We start from the raw sequence: 19,432 nt of genomic DNA, 5'->3' as shown, positions 1-19,432 counted from the left end.
TTCCAGTTACTAGTCCAACGCTCTAACCACTAGGCTACCTGCCGCAACTCTACACTCTACACTAGGCTACCTGCCGCCTCTACACTCTAACCACTAGGCTACCTGCCGCCTCTACACTCCAACCACTAGGCTACCTGCCGCCTCTACACTCTAACCACTAGGCTACCTGCCGCCTCTACACTCTAACCACTAGGCTACCTGCCGCCTATACACTCCAACCACTATGCTACCTGCCGTCCCTACACTCTAACCACTAGGCTACCTGCCGCCTCTACACTCTAACCACTAGGCTACCTGCCGCCTCTACACTCTAACCACTAGGCTACCTGCCGTTGTGAAGTAAGGAGTGTATTGGACCTGTGGCCTTTCCTCTTGGTAGGTTTCAAGTTCAGGTCTCAGAACTTATTATCCAATAAATTGAACCACGCTGTACTTGGTACAGTGAATGCTGATTGGTTGTGTCTCGAAAATCAAATGGACAATAATATGTTTTCTTGGACAAATTCAAGTTTGGGTTCACGGCTCCCGAGGCACGCCTTCATGGTCCACAACGTTTTTATTTTTCTTCTTCTTCTTCTCTTGATTTTATGGACGGTTGGCGCAGCAGTTGTGGGCAGAAGCCATGGCAATCAGGGGGTCGCCGGGGCTTGATTTGTATGCAAATAGAAATGATGCCTTTTGTTCGCTCTGTTGCCCAAATGAAAAAGGACCTGCCTTTTTGTCGTTAACCCTTTCACTCATGGACATCAGCTCTTGAGGACCTTGAAGTGCTTATCAATGAAGGGTTATCTGTAAAGGTAGGCTAATGGATAATGTATAACATGTTATTGAGGAGCCATGGATAACATGTTATTGAGGAACCATGGATAACATGTTATTGAGGAGCCATGGATAACATGTTATTGAGGAGCCATGGATAACATGTTATTGAGGAGCCATGGATAACATGTTATTGAGGAGCCATGGAGAATCCTCTGTTATTCAACGAAGGTACGTTTTATGATCACACAATTGATGGAGTGAGATTCAAGCCCATGATATTATGTATTCAACCTTACAGGGATAGGCTACAGTAACCAATTTTTAGTGAACAGAGAATCTAGTCAGCCCACCAAATTGATGGGAATAGCCTAATTTGTTTCTACAGTGGTGCTGTGTCAAACGTGACCCTCAAGGTTATGTAGCTCGCTAAGCGAATTTTGTGTTACTTGTTCACACTATGCACTATAGGCTAGTCATAAACCTCCACGATTTCCATGATGTGGGTTCACTTGAGTCAGGAGGATGCTTGTGTGCTATGAATCCTCTTCAAAGGCAGAGGTGTGCAAGGTGGCTTTGTATGGAATTAACTGGGAACCAATGAGAGTTCAAATGCCTGGAGCACAATTTGATCTATTGTGAGGTGCTTGGGGTTATTGCCAGAATCAGAGGGAGTCCAAAGGCCATCTGAAGTCTGGCTAGTAGACGATCTCCTTTTGGCTCCCTTGGCTCTTGTTGTGTTTGGGGAAGCAGTGGTGTTTTGGGGACTGAGTGTTCTTCTGCCGAGACTTCACCTGAAGTGGCTGACTGTCTCACCAGGACGTCAACAAGAAAGGCGCGAGAAACCAGGGGTGGCTGGTAAGAATCAAAATAAAGGGGAGAGGGGACACAAGTCTGTATAAAACCTGGTATAAAATGTTTTTTCTAGAAAAATGTAAGTGTGACTGTTTGACTCAAGAGTGCCTGAATTGTGTAGTTGTTATATTTCTATAATGTCTCTGTATAGATCTATTTTATATTACATATTCATTCCATAATGTAGATGTATTGATCTATTTAATTTAATTTAAATTCTATAATGTAGCTGTATAGATCTATTTTATATTACATATTCATTCCATAATGTAGATGTATTGATCTATTTAATTTAATTTAAATTCTATAATGTAGCTGTATAGATCTATTTTATAAAGTGTAAATTCTATAGTGTAGCTGTATGTCCCAGGAAGACCCCCGTCCAGGTAACTGCCATCGCTGCAGGAAAAACCATTGGGTAGGGTGGGGGTGGTCATCTGTGTTGGGCGGACAGGTTTGACACGGCCCAGCGAGTGTTTCTAGTCGTCCTCCAGTGTTCCTCTTAGCATATCTCACACCTCCCAAGATGTTGTTTACCATCAGTGTCCACCGGGAGAGTGTTCCGCTGTGTCAAATGTACTTTAAATAAACTTCAATTTCTGTTGTCATTCTCCTTTTGTAAGTGTGTGGCTGCATAGCCCTGACCAATGACAATGATCAAAAATGACCCTGACCAATGACAATGATCAAAAATGACCCTGACAAAGGTCAAAACTGACCCTGACAAAGTTTTTATTTAATTTTAATTTTTACATTTTTTAATGACCCTGACAAAGGTCAAAACTGACCCTGACCAATGACAGTGGTCAAAAATGACCCGGACAAAGGTAAAAAAATAAAAAAATAAAATAAAAAAAGAATAAAAAACAAATAGAAAAGAATGACTTTGTTGATCTGGCTTTTAAAAAATCTTTGTTTCATTACTTGTAAGCACTGTTTTATTTACTTCTTTTAAAGCTCAAAGACTTGAACGGTTAAGGAAAGAGCGACAGAACCAGATCAAATGCAAAAACATTCAATGGAAGGAGAGGTCGTCCTCACAATCAGGTACGCTATGTTTCTCCTCTTCAGAAATATTTGCTGATAGGAGTTAAAATGAAGCAAATTGTTTGAATTGTCCCTTGCTTTACACGTATCTCAGACAACTACAGTGCTGCATAGGGAATTTTCATTTGTTATTTTGCATTGATCAATCTCCACGTTGATGTTACAACATCCGATAGCATGTTATAAGAAACTGTCAAACCTAGCCGACTGTATATAATAAATGTAATACTGTACAATATCTAGGCCTAATGCTAAAGTCCTGTTTGACTTGGAATCTTGGCACAATCAATAACAATCGGAGAATATAAGTAAGTTGTTCAATCACTTTTCGTTTCCGCCAATGTCTCCACTTCATTTTCTGTCTCCATCGCTTCTGTCACAGCGGAGGACCTGGGTTCCCTGTTTGAGAAGAGGGACTTTAAAGATAGACCCAGGAGCACTGGTACCAAGTCGACCCTCTCTCTCCGGCTCGAGCAATGCCCCCAGCAGCTCAACAACCCTTTCAACGAATACTCCAAATTCGACGGCAAGGTAGGTGCTCCCAGATGTCTGGTAATATATATCTGATTCTGGTATAAAACTACGCTGAATTACTTAATGTATCTCGAAAGCTTGAAACGGTATCTTTTTTTTTTTTTTTTTCTGCAAAGAAAGACAAATCATGTTTGATGCCAATCGGTGCCATGTTTCACGTGCATACATAAAAAAAAACTAGCAAACATTCGCTCCTGCTCTCTAAACTAAAGATTTTGCTTCTTTTTCTGATTCCTCCCCAGATGCGTCAGGCCTTTTTCCCTGCTATGGCAATGTCATTTACAAGCACTTAGGCAGTAATTCCAAAACTTGGAAACAATCTCCGAATGTATATTGCAATTTTGGAGCAGCTTCTCATCGCTAATGGCACAGGCGAAAGTCTCTGAAGGCTCGGTGACCTTATTTCTGTCATTTTGCTCTTAGACTCGCATGATCCAGAGAAAAGAGCAGACTGGGAGAATTGTGTGTCGAATAAATGTCAGGGTGAATTGCTCGGGCCTTTTACAGGGATTTGTGGAAAAGAGCAAAGGTCGCGGCAAAGTGCCTTGGCAGCTCGCAGACAACCTGGTGGCTCAGATTAAACAAATAGCCTTTGATTCATGCCAAAGACGGCCTCTGCTGAAGGAACCAGGGGACGAGCCTGCCTTTGCCTCTGCAATACACCCCAATACTAGAAATAATATTTACATTACAGATTACCTTTTATAATCCACCGCTCCCATCTCTTGTCTCCAGTTTTCTACATCGGCTTATGGGCTTAAAAGCACATGAGCTGTGTTAACATTTCATCAGTGAAATATGATTCAGAAATCCTCCTCACTTTTTTTTCTTTCATTGATACGTTATTTTCGTTCGGCAAGGAGGTAGTCGGTGTGTCACTTTTTCGTCTCTCCGTGACATCTGGTTGCAGATTAGCCAAGTTTGCTCAAAGACACGTCTCTCCACCAGTAACAGTAACAGCTGGTCTTACACCGGTCGCGAAGACGTCACGTTTACAGTTGCACTTTTTAGAGCGGGAAGATGAGCGTTTTTTTATACGGCTTGCGTTCATTTGGGTCTACGTGTACGAAGCCGGGGGTGGCGTCGGTCGCAGATAAAGATTCATTGCGGCGGTTTGATTTAATGCCCGGGTAATGAGAGGCGTCCATGTGCTCGGGCAGATGTTTACACAGACCTCGCCCGCCCGGCTCTGACAGCAGTTAAAAAGTATAGTCGCCGTAATCGAATCTCGTGGCGGGCCGCGTCAGGGAGGAGGACACAGATCGAATTAAACTGCGTTTTAAGATTAATGTGTAGACAGGTAGAGCAAAGAGTGATGGGCTTCTTTTTACCCACACACCCCCACCCCCACCTCCACACCCACCCAGTGTTTTTAAACCCGTTCTTTGCATTTCCTGTAGGAAGGTCTTCCTAGAACTGTTTACTAGTGAGTAAATCCCCAAGAGCAATGGAAGTAAATGAAGTCTTTCTCTCGACTGCAGCTTTTCCAGTAATACTGAATCATAGAAAAGATGGACAGTTAAAAAAATATATATATTATCCCCTGGTTCTTTTGTCAGTGGAGAAAAATGATTGTAGAGATTAAAAGGAGAATGTGAGAGAGAGCAAGAGATCATTAAGCCTTGAAAATGCAAATGAGGCTATCTCAGGAAATAATCGAACACGCTGTTCAATTGCTCAGAAATACTAACCCCACCCCCCAGTTTTTATACAGTTTTGTGGTGGTGACAGGATAATGGTTGCTAGGGGGGACTATTGATATTCTCTAGAAAATAAACATATCAAGATTTGAAGACATATATTGTATGTAATCTGACTTGTTGACCACCAATGCCCTTTTTACATTCTTACATAAGACTCTTATTCACTTTGACTAATTTCTCCACAAAATGTGGCCCTTTTTATATTGTTAGGGAGCACCTGGGTAGTCTCTTGCCACAAAGCTATATTTAGGGTAGCCTCATCCCGACAGTGTGTCTGACTCTATTGATGTGTACCTGTGGCAAGCACGATGGTCTTTCTTTTCCAATGTACACTCCTCCCTCTCAACCAGCTCCCTAACCTGGCCAATGTACCCTCCTCCCTCCCAACCAGCCCCCAAACCAGACCTATGTACTCTCCTCCCTCCCCACCAGCCCCCTAACCTGACCAATGTACACTCCTCCCTCCCCACCAGCCCCCTAACCTGACCAATGTACACTCCTCCCTCCCCACCAGCCCCCAAACCAGACCTATGTACTCTCCTCCCTCCCCACCAGCCCCCAAACCAGACCTATGTACTCTCCTCCCTCCCCACCAGCCCCCAAACCAGACCTATGTACTCTCCTCCATCCCCACCAGCCCCCAAACCAGACCTATGTTTTCTCCTCCCTCCCCACCAGCCCCCTAACCAGACCTAAGTACCCTCCTCCCTCCCAACCAGCCTCCTAACCAGACCTATGTACCCTCCTCCCTCCCAACCAGCCCCCAAACCAGACCTATGTACCCTCCTCCCAACCAGCCCACTAGCTAATATGTCCTCTCAACAATAACTACACCTCCAAACAGAAATGTATCATTTGCCCTCGAGGAGGGGTTAATAGCCACCAAAACTACTGGCTAGCCCAACGTTGAGTTCATTGGATATTATTAACCATGGCCCTCAGTGGAAACAGCAGGCCGAAGGCGTGTAGAGAGGCCCCCAGGGGCTGTAAGAGACCCACCACTTAAGACTGTCACTTCCTAAGGAGTCCTCAGAGTACCTCTGACCTACAGTTGATCACACGTTGTCATCGTTCAGAGGTGGTGGCTCGGTACGAAGGCACAGAACCCAAAGTTCCGCCTGTCAGACAGGGAGAATTGATCTGCTCATTATCTGACAGCACCAACTCTTCCCTTTAACGAAGGGCTGAAATGTAGCTGCTACATGGCAGGAGGGGCAGAGTGGCAGCTAGCTTCAAGGACCTTTTGTCAGATGGGAGTTGGAAAACAATTGAACAGTTCACCTGTCTAGTTTCCTATCTTTTGGTCTCCTTAGGTGTCGAATGGGTTCCAAAGCTGGTCCCTCTGCACACGAGTAGAGAACAGCTCCATGAAGCTGTTCCCTCTACACACACGAGTAGAGAAAAGCTCCATGAAGCTGGTCCCTCTACACACACGAGTAGAGAACAGCTCCATGAAGCTGGTCCCTCTACACACACGAGTAGAGAACAGCTCTATGAAGCTGGTCCCTCTACACACACGAGTAGAGAGGAGCTCCATGAAGCTGGTCCCTCTACACACACACGAGTAGAGAACAGCTCCATGAAGCTGGTCCCTCTACACACACGAGTAGAGAAAAGCTCCATGAAGCTGGTCCCTCTACACACACGAGTAGAGAACAGCTCCATGAAGCTGTTCCCTCTACACACACGAGTAGAGAACAGCTCCATGAAGCTGGTCTCTCTACACACACGAGTAGAGAGGAGCTCCATTTTGCCATGTAATCTGTTCAGATCCTCTTCGTTTGGCTCAATGAGCTGTGAATGCCTGATGCCTGAGTGAAATAGATATCTCCCATCTGGAATAACAGCAGCCAAAGAGGACCTGACATCCTCCATTTCAATACCACAGGTGACTCTCATTAACTGGAAAAGTTAGAGATATTCTATGGGAACACAATCAGTGCCCGAAGATTTAAAGGAATTTAGACCTGTTGAAAAGATATAGGCAAAAATGAGGTAATATCTGTTTGTTTGTGGATGAGGAAAAAGCTAACGATAAGCCATTTCTTTAGAATTTACTGTCGGAGCTGGAAATCAACTGAAATGTGGGTTGTATAGGAAAAAATTCCCTGCTACATTTAAAAAGATTATCTTTCAATAACTTTGACAGAATTAAGTTTTTGTCGTTTATACTTCTCTTACCTCCTGTCTGCACCAATAACAATGACTTTTTAGTAGGACCTGGAAGTCACGCACTGGCCTACTGAACCTCACTCTGCTCCGTAGACGGGAGAAAGACTGAACCTCACTCTGCTCCGTAGACGGGAGGAAGACTGAACCTCACTCTGCTCCGTAGACGGGAGGAAGACTGAACCCCACTCTGCTCCATAGACTGGAGGAAGACTGAACCCCACTCTGCTCCGTAGACGGGAGGAAGACTGAACCTCACTCTGCTCCGTAGACGGGAGGAAGACTGAACCTCACTCTGCTCTGTAGACGGGAGGAAGACTGAACCTCACTCTGCTCCGTAGACGGGAGGAAGACTGAACCTCACTCTGCTCCGTAGACGGGAGGAAGACTGAACCTCACTCTGCTCCGTAGACGGGAGGAAGACTGAACCCCACTCTGCTCCGTAGACTGGAGGAAGACTGAACCCCACTCTGCTCCGTAGACTGGAGGAAGACTGAACCCCACTCTGCTCCGTAGACTGGAGGAAGACTGAACCCCACTCTGCTCCGTAGACGGGAGGAAGACTGAACCCCACTCTGCTCCGTAGACGGGAGGAAGACTGAACCCCACTCTGCTCCGTAGACGGGAGGAAGACTGAACCCCACTCTGCTCCGTAGACGGGAGGAAGACTGAACCCCACTCTGCTCCGTAGACGGGAGGAAGACTGAACCCCACTCTGCTCCGTAGACGGGAGGAAGACTGAACCCCACTCTGCTCCGTAGACGGGAGGAAGACTGAACCCCACTCTGCTCCGTAGACTGGAGGAAGACTGAACCCCACTCTGCTCCGTAGACTGGAGGAAGACTGAACCCCACTCTGCTCCGTAGACTGGAGGAAGACTGAACCTCACTCTGCTCTGTAGACGGGAGGAAGACTGAACCTCACTCTGCTCCGTAGACGGGAGGAAGACTGAACCTCACTCTGCTCCGTAGACGGGAGGAAGACTGAACCTCACTCTGCTCCGTAGACGGGAGGAAGACTGAACCCCACTCTGCTCCGTAGACTGGAGGAAGACTGAACCCCACTCTGCTCCGTAGACTGGAGGAAGACTGAACCCCACTCTGCTCCGTAGACTGGAGGAAGACTGAACCCCACTCTGCTCCGTAGACGGGAGGAAGACTGAACCCCACTCTGCTCCGTAGACGGGAGGAAGACTGAACCCCACTCTGCTCCGTAGACGGGAGGAAGACTGAACCCCACTCTGCTCCGTAGACGGGAGGAAGACTGAACCCCACTCTGCTCCGTAGACGGGAGGAAGACTGAACCCCACTCTGCTCCGTAGACGGGAGGAAGACTGAACCCCACTCTGCTCCGTAGACGGGAGGAAGACTGAACCCCACTCTGCTCCGTAGACTGGAGGAAGACTGAACCCCACTCTACTCCGTAGACTGGAGGAAGACTGAACCCCACTCTGCTCCGTAGACGGGAGGAAGACTGAACCCCACTCTGCTCCGTAGACGGGAGGAAGACTGAACCCCACTCTGCTCCGTAGACGGGAGGAAGACTTCGTAAAAGAGAAAGCAAGCAGCAAAAATAATAGTTAATAGTTGCTTTCAACATAGTCCCTGAACAGCTAGAGTCATATTCTAGATGACATCGGCACCTGTGCACACGGCATCGTCCGCCTGGGGGTGGGGTTGCTCGTCTACTTCCCCAACCCCCCCTCAGACGCATAGTCGAAGGCCCAGACTCCACCCCCCCCCCCCCCCCCCCCCCCGCCCCCAACAAAAAAAAAACACATCAAGGCCCCAGCTTCCCCATCCTGACATTACCATAGCAACCATCCTGAGACTGTAGCCCGGCGACACAGGGACCAACTAATTACGGTGATGATTAGTGAAATGGAGTCTTGTGTATTTGATTCATCATCACCATGGAGACAGAACATAACAATCACTTTTTAACAGAACAAATACCTCTCGAGACTTCTTAAGGATTAATTGATGGTGGCACCGATGCATATTTCTCTTCTGTGGTGGACGCCATCCATCCAGGTTCTTTTCATTTTGCGTCAGAGACAGTTTGAGGGCTTTTCTTTTTTTGGTTGAAGATTTGCATCACTTGAGAAATGAACCCATGTGTAGTGATTTCAAGATGTTTCGTTGTGGAGCATATCGATTGGATGAGTCCACTCGTTGATTGGATGAGTGGTTGTGATATGACATGTGTGGCTATACCCTGGCATGCACTGTAAACCGTTTGTTCTCAATGCCCAGTTGTTAAACTTCAAGGAACTGTGTTAACACTGATTAAAGCAGACACTTCACCACTAAGGCTGTCTATACACTATACAACTAGACTCAATTTTTTGGCCAGTGTGCGGGTTCTCAAATCACATACAAATGGCTTGGGGGCCTGACTTCATTTTGTTACGTTAGCCTGACTTCATTTTGTTACGTTAGACTGACTTCATTTTGTTATGTTAGACTGACTTCATTTTGTTATGTTAGACTGACTTCATTTTGTTACGTTAGCCTGACTCCATGCTGCTACGTTAACACGACTTCATGCTGTTACGTTAGCCCGACTTCATGCTGTTACGTTAGCCCGACGACATGCTGTTACGTTAGCCCGACTTCATGCTGTTACGTTAGCCCGACTTCATGCTGTTACGTTAGCCCGACGACATGCTGTTACGTTAGCTCGACTTCATGCTGTTACGTTAGCCCGACGACATGCTGTTACGTTAGCCCGAACGACATGCTGTTACGTTAGCCCGAAGACATGCTGTTACGTTAGCCCGACGTCACGCTGTTACGTTAGCCCGACGACATGCTGTTACGTCAACCCGACGAAAAACTGTTACGTTAGCCCGACGACATGCTGTTACGTTAGCCCGACGACATGCTGTTACGTTAGCCCGACGACATGCTGTTACGTTAACCCGACGAAATACTGTTACGTTAGCCCGACGACATGCTGTTACGTTAGCCCGACGTCATGCTGTTACGTTAGCCCGACGTCATGCTGTTACGTTAGCCCGACGTCATGCTGTTACGTTAGCCCGACGTCATGCTGTTACGTTAGCCCGACGTCATGCTGTTACGTTAGCCCGACGTCATGCTGTTACGTTAGCCCGACGTCATGCTGTTACGTTAGCCCGACGTCATGCTGTTACGTTAGCCCGACGTCATGCTGTTACGTTAGCCCGACGTCATGCTGTTACGTTAGCCCGACGTCATGCTGTTACGTTAGCCCGACGTCATGCTGTTACGTTAGCCCGACGACATGCTGTTACGTTAGCCTGACTTCAATTCAAATTTTATTTGTCACGTGCCAAATACAACAGGTGTAGGTAGACCTTAGCGTGAAATGCTTCCTTACAAGCCCTTAACCAACAATGCAGTTCAAGAAATGGAGTTAAAATATTTACTAAATAAACTAAAGTAAAAAGTAACTCAATAAAGTAACAAGGAGGCTATATACAGGGGGTACCGGTACCGAGTCAATGTGCGGGTGTACAGGTTAGTCGAGGTAATTTGTAAATGTCGGTAGGGGGAAAAGGAACTATGCATAGATAATCAACAGCGAGTAGCAGCAGTGTAAAAACAAAGGGGGGGGGGCTGAATAGTCAGGGTGGCCATTTGATTAATTGTTCAGCAGTCTTATGGTTTGGGGTTAGAAGCTGTTAAGGAGCCTTTTGTTCCTAGACTTGGCGCTCCGGTACAGCTTGTTGAGTGGTAGCAGAGAGGACAGTCTATGACTTGGGTGACTGGAGTCTTGTTATGGCCCCAGTGATGTACTGGGCCGTGCGCTCTACCCTCAGTAGCGCCTTACGGTCGGATGCCGAGCCGTTGCCATAGCAAGCAGTGATGCAACCTGTCAGGATGCTCTCGATGGTGCAGCTGTAGAACTTTTTGAGGATGTGGGGACCCATGCCAAATCTTTCCAATCTCCTGAGGGGGAAAAGGTGTTGTCGTGCCCTCTTCACGACTGTCTTGGTGTGTTTGGACCATGATAGTTTGTTGGTGATGTAGACACCAAGGAACTTAACTCTCGACCCGCTCCACTACATCCCCGTCGATCAGCTCCTTTGTCTTGCTCACATTGAGGAGCGGCAGGGTAGCCTAGTGGTTAGAGCGTTGGACTAGTAACCTGAAGGTTGCAAGTTCAAATCCCCGAGCTGACAAGGTACAAATCTGTAGTTCTGCCCCTGAACAGGCAGTTAACCCACTGTTCCTAGGCCGTCGTTAAATAAAAAAATTGAGGGAGAGGTTGTTGTCCTGCCACCACACTGCCAGGTCTTTGACCTCCTCCTCCGACATGCTGTTACGTTAACCCGACGAAATATTGTTACGTTAGCCTGACGACATGCTGTTACGTTAGCCCGACTTCATGCTGTTACGTTAGCCCGACTTCATGCTGTTACGTTAGCCTGACGTCATGCTGTTACGTTAACCCGACGAAATACTGTTACGTTATCCCGACGACATGAAGTTACGTTAGCCCGACTTCATGCTGTTACGTTAGCCCGACTTCATGCTGTTACGTTAGCCCGACTTCATGCCGTTACGTTAGCCTGACTTCATGCTGTTACGTTAGCCCGACTTCATGCCGTTACGTTAGCCTGACTTCATGCTGTTACGTTAGCCTGACTTCATGCCGTTACGTTAGCCCGACTTCATGCTGTTACGTTAGCCCGACTTCATGCTGTTACGTTAGCCCGACGACATGCTGTTACGTTAACCCGACGTCATGCTGTTACGTTAGCCCGACTTCATGCTCTCATCGTTGTCGGTGATCAGGCCTACCACTGTTGTGTCATCAGCAAACTTGATGATGGTGTTGGAGTCGTGCATGGCCGTGCAGTCATGAGTGAACAGGGTGTACAGGAGGGGACTAAGCACGCACCCCTGAGGATTGAGGATCAGTGTGGCAGATGTGTTGTTGCCTAACCTTACCACCTGGGGGTGGCCCGTCAGGAAGTCCAGGATCCAGTTGCAGAGGGAGGTGTTTAGTCCCAGAGTCCTTACCACTGATGATGTTGGAGTCGTGCAGTGTTGGCCGTGCAGTGAGTGATGAGCTTTGGTGTTGAATGCTGAGCTTACTGTCAGCTTCATTAAATAGTACCCCCAAAACACCAGTCTCAACGTCAACAGTGAAGAGGCGACACCGGGATGCTGGCTTTCTAGGCAGAGTTGCAAAGAAAAGAACATCTCAGACTGGCCAATAAAAAGAAAAGATTAAAATGGGTCAAAGACACTGGACAGAGGAACTCTGCCTAGAAGGCCAGCATCCCGGAGTCGCCTCCTCACTGTTGACGTTGAGACTGGACAGAGGAACTCTGCCTAGAAGGCCAGCATCCCGGAGTCGCCTCCTCACTGTTGACGTTGAGACTGGACAGAGGAACTCTGCCTAGAAGGCCAGCATCCCGGAGTCGCCTCCTCACTGTTGACGTTGAGACTGGACAGATTAACTCTGCCTAGAAGGCCAGCATCCCGGAGTCGCCTCCTCACTGTTGACGTTGAGACTGGACAGAGGAACTCTGCCTAGAAGGCCAGCATCCCGGAGTCGCCTCCTCACTGTTGACGTTGAGACTGGACAGAGGCACTCTGCCTAGAAGGCCAGCATCCCGGAGTCGCCTCCTCACTGTTGACGTTGAGACTGGACAGAGGAACTCTGCCTAGAAGGCCAGCATCCCGGAGTCGCCTCCTCACTGTTGACGTTGAGACTGGACAGAGGAACTCTGCCTAGAAGGCCAGCATCCCGGAGTTGCCTCCGCACTGTTGACGTTGACACTGGACAGAGGAACTCTGCCTAGAAGGCCAGCATCCCGGAGTCGCCTCCTCACTGTTGACGTTGAGACTGGTGTTTTGCAGGTACCATTCTGGAGTTTTGCGGGTACAGTTTTCATCTGTGCTAATATAATTGCAAAAGGGTTTTCTAATGATCAATTATCCGTTTAAAATGATAAACTTGGATTAACTAACACAACGTGCCATTGGAACACAGGAGTGATGGTTGCTGATAATGGGCCTCTGTACGCCTATGTTGATATTCCATAAAAAATCAGCCGTTTCCAGCAACAAAAGTAATTTACAACATTAACATTGTCTTCACTGTATTTCTGATCAATTAGATGTATATTTTAATGGACAAAAAAGTGTGCATGTCTTTAAAAAATAAGGACATTTCTCAGTGACCCCAAACTTTTGAACCGTAGTGTATGTGCTGAGTCGTACTCTGATGCATTCTGCCTAAAACAAAAAAATATCTTGCATAGTTTTGCATACTTAGGTCTTGCATAGTTTGTTTTGTTTCTGTATGTTGCATTGAAAGTGGCAAATATCAAGTTGATTCGATCGCAATTGCCACACTAAAGGGAAACGTGTTAATAACTAAGAGAGAGGAAAACTCTAGAAAGTTGAGTGAATTTCAATCTCATCCTTCTCTCCTTGTGATATTTGTTCTGCACAGCAGACCTGGGCGAACTGCGCTGCTGTCTCTGGGCAGTTTAGAGGTAACATTGGGTATGAACACTTTCCGAAGCCGTACTAAAACCCATGAGATTAAATTGATAGACCCGTGGAGGTTAAACTTATCGCCCTCTCTGTGTAATACATCACAGTTAGAAGGGGAATTGTATAATGTAATTGTTGTGACAATAGAATGCCTTCTACTTACAAACGGACAGAATTGTGGTCTGGTACACCTAGGAAATATGACGTCTTGAACCTCGAGAGCATACCCAGTGCCTTGTTTTGTATTTAATTAAGGTAAGTGCACAGCACAATTTTGCGGACATAAAATCTGATGTCAACATTTATTTATTCCACCTGAAATTATATTTTAGTTTCCCTTTCAAATTTTGGTGCTGCTATGTTTTCCCCAGAGTTGAAATATGCCAGTAGATATTGAATTCTTCCTCCTTAGTAAGACAAGAGGATGGACTCGAGGCTAGACGGTGACTGCTTATCTTTTATGGTTTTCTTTTGTCGTTTAATGAAGTCCTTTATCAAATGCAGGGTCAGGAGAAAACACGGGCCTGAGCACAGAGCGGAGACGGAGCCTGGCGGCGCTGTTGTGATGATCACCATGCCGATGATGTCGCCACGTGCTCCTCTCTCTCCCCGGGACCACTGGAGCCTCTGAAAACATCTGGGCCCTTTGATGGGAAAAATTACGTTTTTGGTCCAAATGACTCTATAATTTGGCACTTCCAGTCAGTCGAAACGCTTGATGCATCATTATTCGCGGGTCAGTAGAAAAAGTGCCTGCAACTCGGGCTTTCTGGCATGATTAAAAAACTATAAATGCGTCGTTTAAGAAATTGCCGCTGTCAACGGGAAGCACGATGCGTGCATAAAACCCATTATGTGGAGGAGCTAATGAAAGGCCTTTACCCCAAAAAATAATTTTAGTAATTTAATAAATAAATTGTGGAATTTATTGAATGCTGCTTGGCACTGAAGGGAGGTTGTTTTTTCTCTCCAAATACAGTAATGTATTACGTCCTATTTCCCTCTAATGTATTGTTCCAGCAGAACTGATTTCTGGCTCCCATTTAATGAAGTACCATTTGGAAATGAGAACTTGTTCTCGATTTCCCTTTCTGATTGCATGTGGAAATGATAAATAAACGGTATAAAACCTACCCCCGTCTGATTCCTTTTGTGCAAAAAAACCTCAGATTTCAACAGTATCACTTTTCAGTAGGACTATTAACTCATTGTCGGGAACTGTGCGTAGCACGTTGGGTTGACATTTTTATTGTGCTTAATCCTTTACAAAACAGGATACACAAGTTGATACACTGATAATATATATACAGGTAATGTGGACAGTTTTTAAAATACTGGTTGATCAAATGTTATAAAGCATCAGCTCAGATGGAAAAAGTCTTATGAGAAACTGCTAGAAGAAACCTCTGTAATTGTTGTCTGTTCCTCTTCAGACACTTGGCAAAAAATCTCCCGGGGTCAAATTAATTTCCAGGCCTCAGCTTATTGAACCGTGCTGTCACCGCGTATTAAATTCAGCCCTGGGTCCTCCTCACACCTTGGCCCTCAAAGTTCTACCTGTTTTCAGCATCGCAAATAGCCTCCTCTTTCATTTTCTGACAGCTTACGGTTTTCCTTGTAGATTTGTCATTGTGCATCGTTTCATGCAAGCACTGGGGTACTATTTTCCTTTGCATTAAATTGATCTAACTATTGTCATCCTTTCTTTGCTGTAACTCTCTATGATGTTACACTTTCTGCTATTGTGTTCAACCGGCTCATTCCTAGGCATGGGAGGGACACTATTGTGTTCAACCGGCTCATTCCTAGGCATGGGAGGGACACTATTGTGTTCAACCGGCTCATTCCTAGGCATGGGAGGGACACTATTGTGTTCAACCGGCTCATTCCTAGGCATGGGAGGGACACTATTGTGTTCAACCGGCTCATTCCTAGGCATGGGAGGGACACTATTGTGTTCAACCGGCTCATTCCTAGGCATGGGAGGGACACTATTGTGTTCAACCGGCTCATTCCTAGGCATGGGAGGGACACTATTGTGTTCAACCGGCTCATTCCTAGGCATGGGAGGGACACTATTGTGTTCAACCGGCTCATTCCTAGGCATGGGAGGGACACTATTGTGTTCAACCGGCTCATTCCTAGGCATGGGAGGGACACTATTGTGTTCAACCGGCTCATTCCTAGGCATGGGAGGGACACTATTGTGTTCAACCGGCTCATTCCTAGGCATGGGAGGGACACTATATTGTGTATTAATTCTAATTACTGGCTTGTCTTGGCCGCCCGAAGAGATGAGCTTAAACGTATGAATCAACAGACATACATATATGAGTCTTGATCTTTATCTCAGCTGGTCTACCCAATCATATCATGTAGACATTTTCGGTGGAGGCTTGGTCCGGGCTTTAACTAAGCAGCAGGCTTACCACCATTTTGTTAGTGTTCTGTGTGTTCACCTGTATGTTTATGATGATATATTCTACGCTGGTTCGAGCTGATCTTCTGCCAGATAAATTAGCCTATAACACTTAAAAAAAGGGACGTCATGTATCAAGCCCCTTGAAGCGATTAAACACACAGAGGCTGAGTTATAATGTACCCTGTTGTTCCTGATACGAGGACAAATGTAAATTATATTGCGGCTTTTTTTTAAAGCCACAAGCAACTGTAATGTATTCAATGGAAGTCGTCTGCCAAAGAAAGGCTGGAGGACCTTACCACCAGCAATTATTTAGAGTAACTTATTGGTCCACAGTGCATTCACGTCAGGGGAATCTTTTCATTATCAACAATTTGAACCTGAGATTTAACGTCAGCATCTTTGCATTCATTTAAATGCCAGTTATATACTTATTTTCAGTTAGGCAGACATATCCTCAGCTAGAATTTGACCGATAAGTGAATATGACGTTTAATGTACAGTGTAACATTACCTGTATCTCTCTTCCCCCCCCTTTCTCTCCTGCAGGGCCACGTAGGTACAACCGCAACCAAAAAAATTGACGTCTACCTCTCGATGCAGTCTGCACAGGAGAAACTGCATCCCATGATGGTGGTGACCATCGCCAACGCTCGGGTCCACGACCTCATTGGCCTCATCTGCTGGCAGTACACCAGCGAGGGCCGCGAACCCAAACTCAAGTGAGTGTCCATTGACAGTATGGCCTGTCCCAATTATCTATCCCCCCCCCCAAGTGTGCACTTGTTCAATATCTTTCTCTGATTTGAAAATAAATTACTGACATAAGAAATATGGTGTAAACTCTTTCTAGCCCAGGGGTTTCTAACAGGTAGATCTCCCTCTAGCCCAGGGGTTTCTCACAGGTAGATCTCCCTCTAGCCCAGGGGTTTCTAACAGGTAGATCTCCCTCTAGCCCAGGGGTTTCTCACAGGTAGATCTCCCTCTAACCCAGGGGTTTCTCACAGGTAGATCTCCCTCTAGCCCAGGGGTTTCTAACAGGTAGATCTCCCTCTAGCCCAGGGGTTTCTCACAGGTAGATCTCCCTCTAGCCCAGGGGTTTCTCACAGGTAGATCTCCCTCTAGCCCAGGGGTTTCCATCACGTAGATCTCCCTCTAACCCAGGGGTTTCTAACAGGTAGATCTCCCTCTAACCCAGGGGTTTCTCACAGGTAGATCTCCCTCTAGCCCAGGTGTTTCTCACAGGTAGATCTCCCTCTAGCCCAGGGGTTTCTCACAGGTAGATCTCCCTCCAGCCCAGGGGTTTCTATCAGGTAGATCTCCCTCTAGCCCAGGGGTTTCTATCAGGTAGATCTCCCTCTAACCCAGGGGTTTCTATCAGGTAGATCTCCCTCTAGCCCAGGGGTTTCTATCAGGTAGATCTCCCTCTAACCCAGGGGTTTCTCACAGGTAGATCTCCCTCTAACCCAGGGGTTTCTCACAGGTAGATCTCCCTCTAGCCCAGGGGTTTCTCACAGGTAGATCTCCCTCTAGCCCAGGGGTTTCTAACAGGTAGATCTCCCTCTAACCCAGGGGTTTCTCACAGGTAGATCTCCCTCTAACCCAGGGGTTTCTAACAGGTAGATCTCCCTCTAACCCAGGGGTTTCTCACAGGTAGATCTCCCTCTAGCCCAGGGGTTTCTCACAGGTAGATCTCCCTCTAGCCCAGGGGTTTCTCACAGGTAGATCTCCCTCTAGCCCAGGGGTTTCTAACAGGTAGATCTCCCTCTAGCCCAGGGGTTTCTCACAGGTAGATAATCCTCTAACCCAGGGGTTTCTCACAGGTAGATCTCCCTCTAGCCCAGGGGTTTCTCACAGGTAGATCTCCCTCTAGCCCAGGGGTTTCCATCACGTAGATCTCCCTCTAGCCCAGGGGTTTCTAACAGGTAGATCTCCCTCTAACCCAGGGGTTTCTCACAGGTAGATCTCCCTCTAGCCCAGGGGTTTCTCACAGGTAGATCTCCCTCTAGCCCAGGGGTTTCTAACAGGTAGATCTCCCTCTAACTCAGGGGTTTCTCACAGGTAGATCAACCTCTAACCCAGGGGTTTCTAACAGGTAGATCTCCCTCTAACCCAGGGGTTTCTCACAGGTAGATCTCCCTCTAGCCCAGGGGTTTCTCACAGGTAGATCTCCCTCTAGCCCAGGGGTTTCCATCACGTAGATCTCCCTCTAACCCAGGGGTTTCCATCAGGTAGATCTCCCTCTAACCCAGGGGTTTCTAACAGGTAGATCTCCCTCTAACCCAGGGGTTTCTCACAGGTAGATCTCCCTCTAGCCCAGGGGTTTCTCACAGGTAGATCTCCCGCTAGCCCAGGGGTTTCTCACAGGTAGATCTCCCGCTAGCCCAGGGGTTTCCATCAGGTAGATCTCCCTCTAACCCAGGGGTTTCTAACAGGTAGATCTCCCTCTAGCCCAGGGGTTTCTCACAGGTAGATCTCCCTCTAAACCAGGGGTTTCTAACAGGTAGATCTCCCTCTAACCCAGGGGTTTCTCACAGGTAGACTTCCCTCTAGCCCAGGGGTTTCTCAAAGGTAGATCTCCCGCTAGCCCAGGGGTTTCTCACAGGTAGATCTCCCGCTAGCCCAGGGGTTTCTATCAGGTAGATCTCCCTCTAGCCCAGGGGTTTCTATCAGGTAGATCTCCCTCTCGCCCAGGGGTTTCCACCAGGTAGATCTCCCTCTAACCCAGGGGTTTCCATCAGGTAGATCTCCCTCTAGCCCAGGGGTTTCTATCAGGTAGATCTCCCTCTAGCCCAGGGGTTTCTAACAGGTAGATCTCCCTCTAGCCCAGGGGTTTCTAACAGGTAGATCTCCCTCTAGCCCAGGGGTTTCTCACAGGTAGATCTGCCTCTAGCCCAGGGGTTTCTCACAGGTAGATCTCCCTCTAGCCCAGGGGTTTCCATCAGGTAGATCTCCCTCTAACCCAGGGGTTTCCATCAGGTAGATCTCCCTCTAACCCAGGAGTTTCTCACAGGTAGATCTCCCTCTAACCCAGGGGTTTCTCACAGGTAGATCTCCCTCTAGCCCAGGGGTTTCTATCAGGTAGATCTCCCTCTAGCTCAGGGGTTTCTCACAGGTAGATCTCCCTCTAGCCCAGGGTTTTCCATCACGTAGATCTCCCTCTAACCCAGGGGTTTCTAACAGGTAGATCTCCCTCTAACCCAGGGGTTTCTCACAGGTAGATCTCCCTCTAGCCCAGGGGTTTCTCACAGGTAGATCTCCCTCTAACCCAGGGGTTTCTAACAGGTAGATCTCCCTCTAACCCAGGGGTTTCTCACAGGTAGATCTCCCTCTAACCCAGGGGTTTCTCACAGGTAGATCTCCCTCTAGCCCAGGGGTTTCTCACAGGTAGATCTCCCTTTAGCCCAGGGGTTTCTCACAGGTAGATCTCCCTCTAGCCCAGG

General features: G+C 47.2%; 1 protein-coding gene across 4 annotated transcripts in view; it reads left to right on the top strand.

Annotated features, from left to right (window-relative positions):
• The window catches only part of mapkap1 (MAPK associated protein 1), a 142,963-nt gene that overhangs the window by 15,357 nt on the left and 108,174 nt on the right, over positions 1–19,432 (top strand). For 3 of the 4 annotated variants that reach the window (XM_031802453.1, XM_031802454.1, XM_031802455.1), the window contains 3 exons: positions 2,572–2,661; positions 3,044–3,192; positions 16,539–16,711. In XM_031802453.1, the coding sequence (XP_031658313.1) occupies positions 2,572–2,661; positions 3,044–3,192; positions 16,539–16,711 (412 nt within the window). Of the gene's footprint in view, positions 1–1,578; positions 1,618–2,571; positions 2,662–3,043; positions 3,193–16,538; positions 16,712–19,432 lie in introns of all 4 variants that reach the window. The other variant, XM_031802452.1, reaches the window with a different exon arrangement.

Source organism: Oncorhynchus kisutch, linkage group LG23, assembly GCF_002021735.2.
Source record: "Oncorhynchus kisutch isolate 150728-3 linkage group LG23, Okis_V2, whole genome shotgun sequence".
In the NCBI taxonomy this organism is placed as follows: Eukaryota; Metazoa; Chordata; class Actinopteri; order Salmoniformes; family Salmonidae; genus Oncorhynchus; species Oncorhynchus kisutch.
Note: the sequence above shows the minus strand (reverse complement) of the source record. Positions and strands in the feature narration are given on the sequence as shown.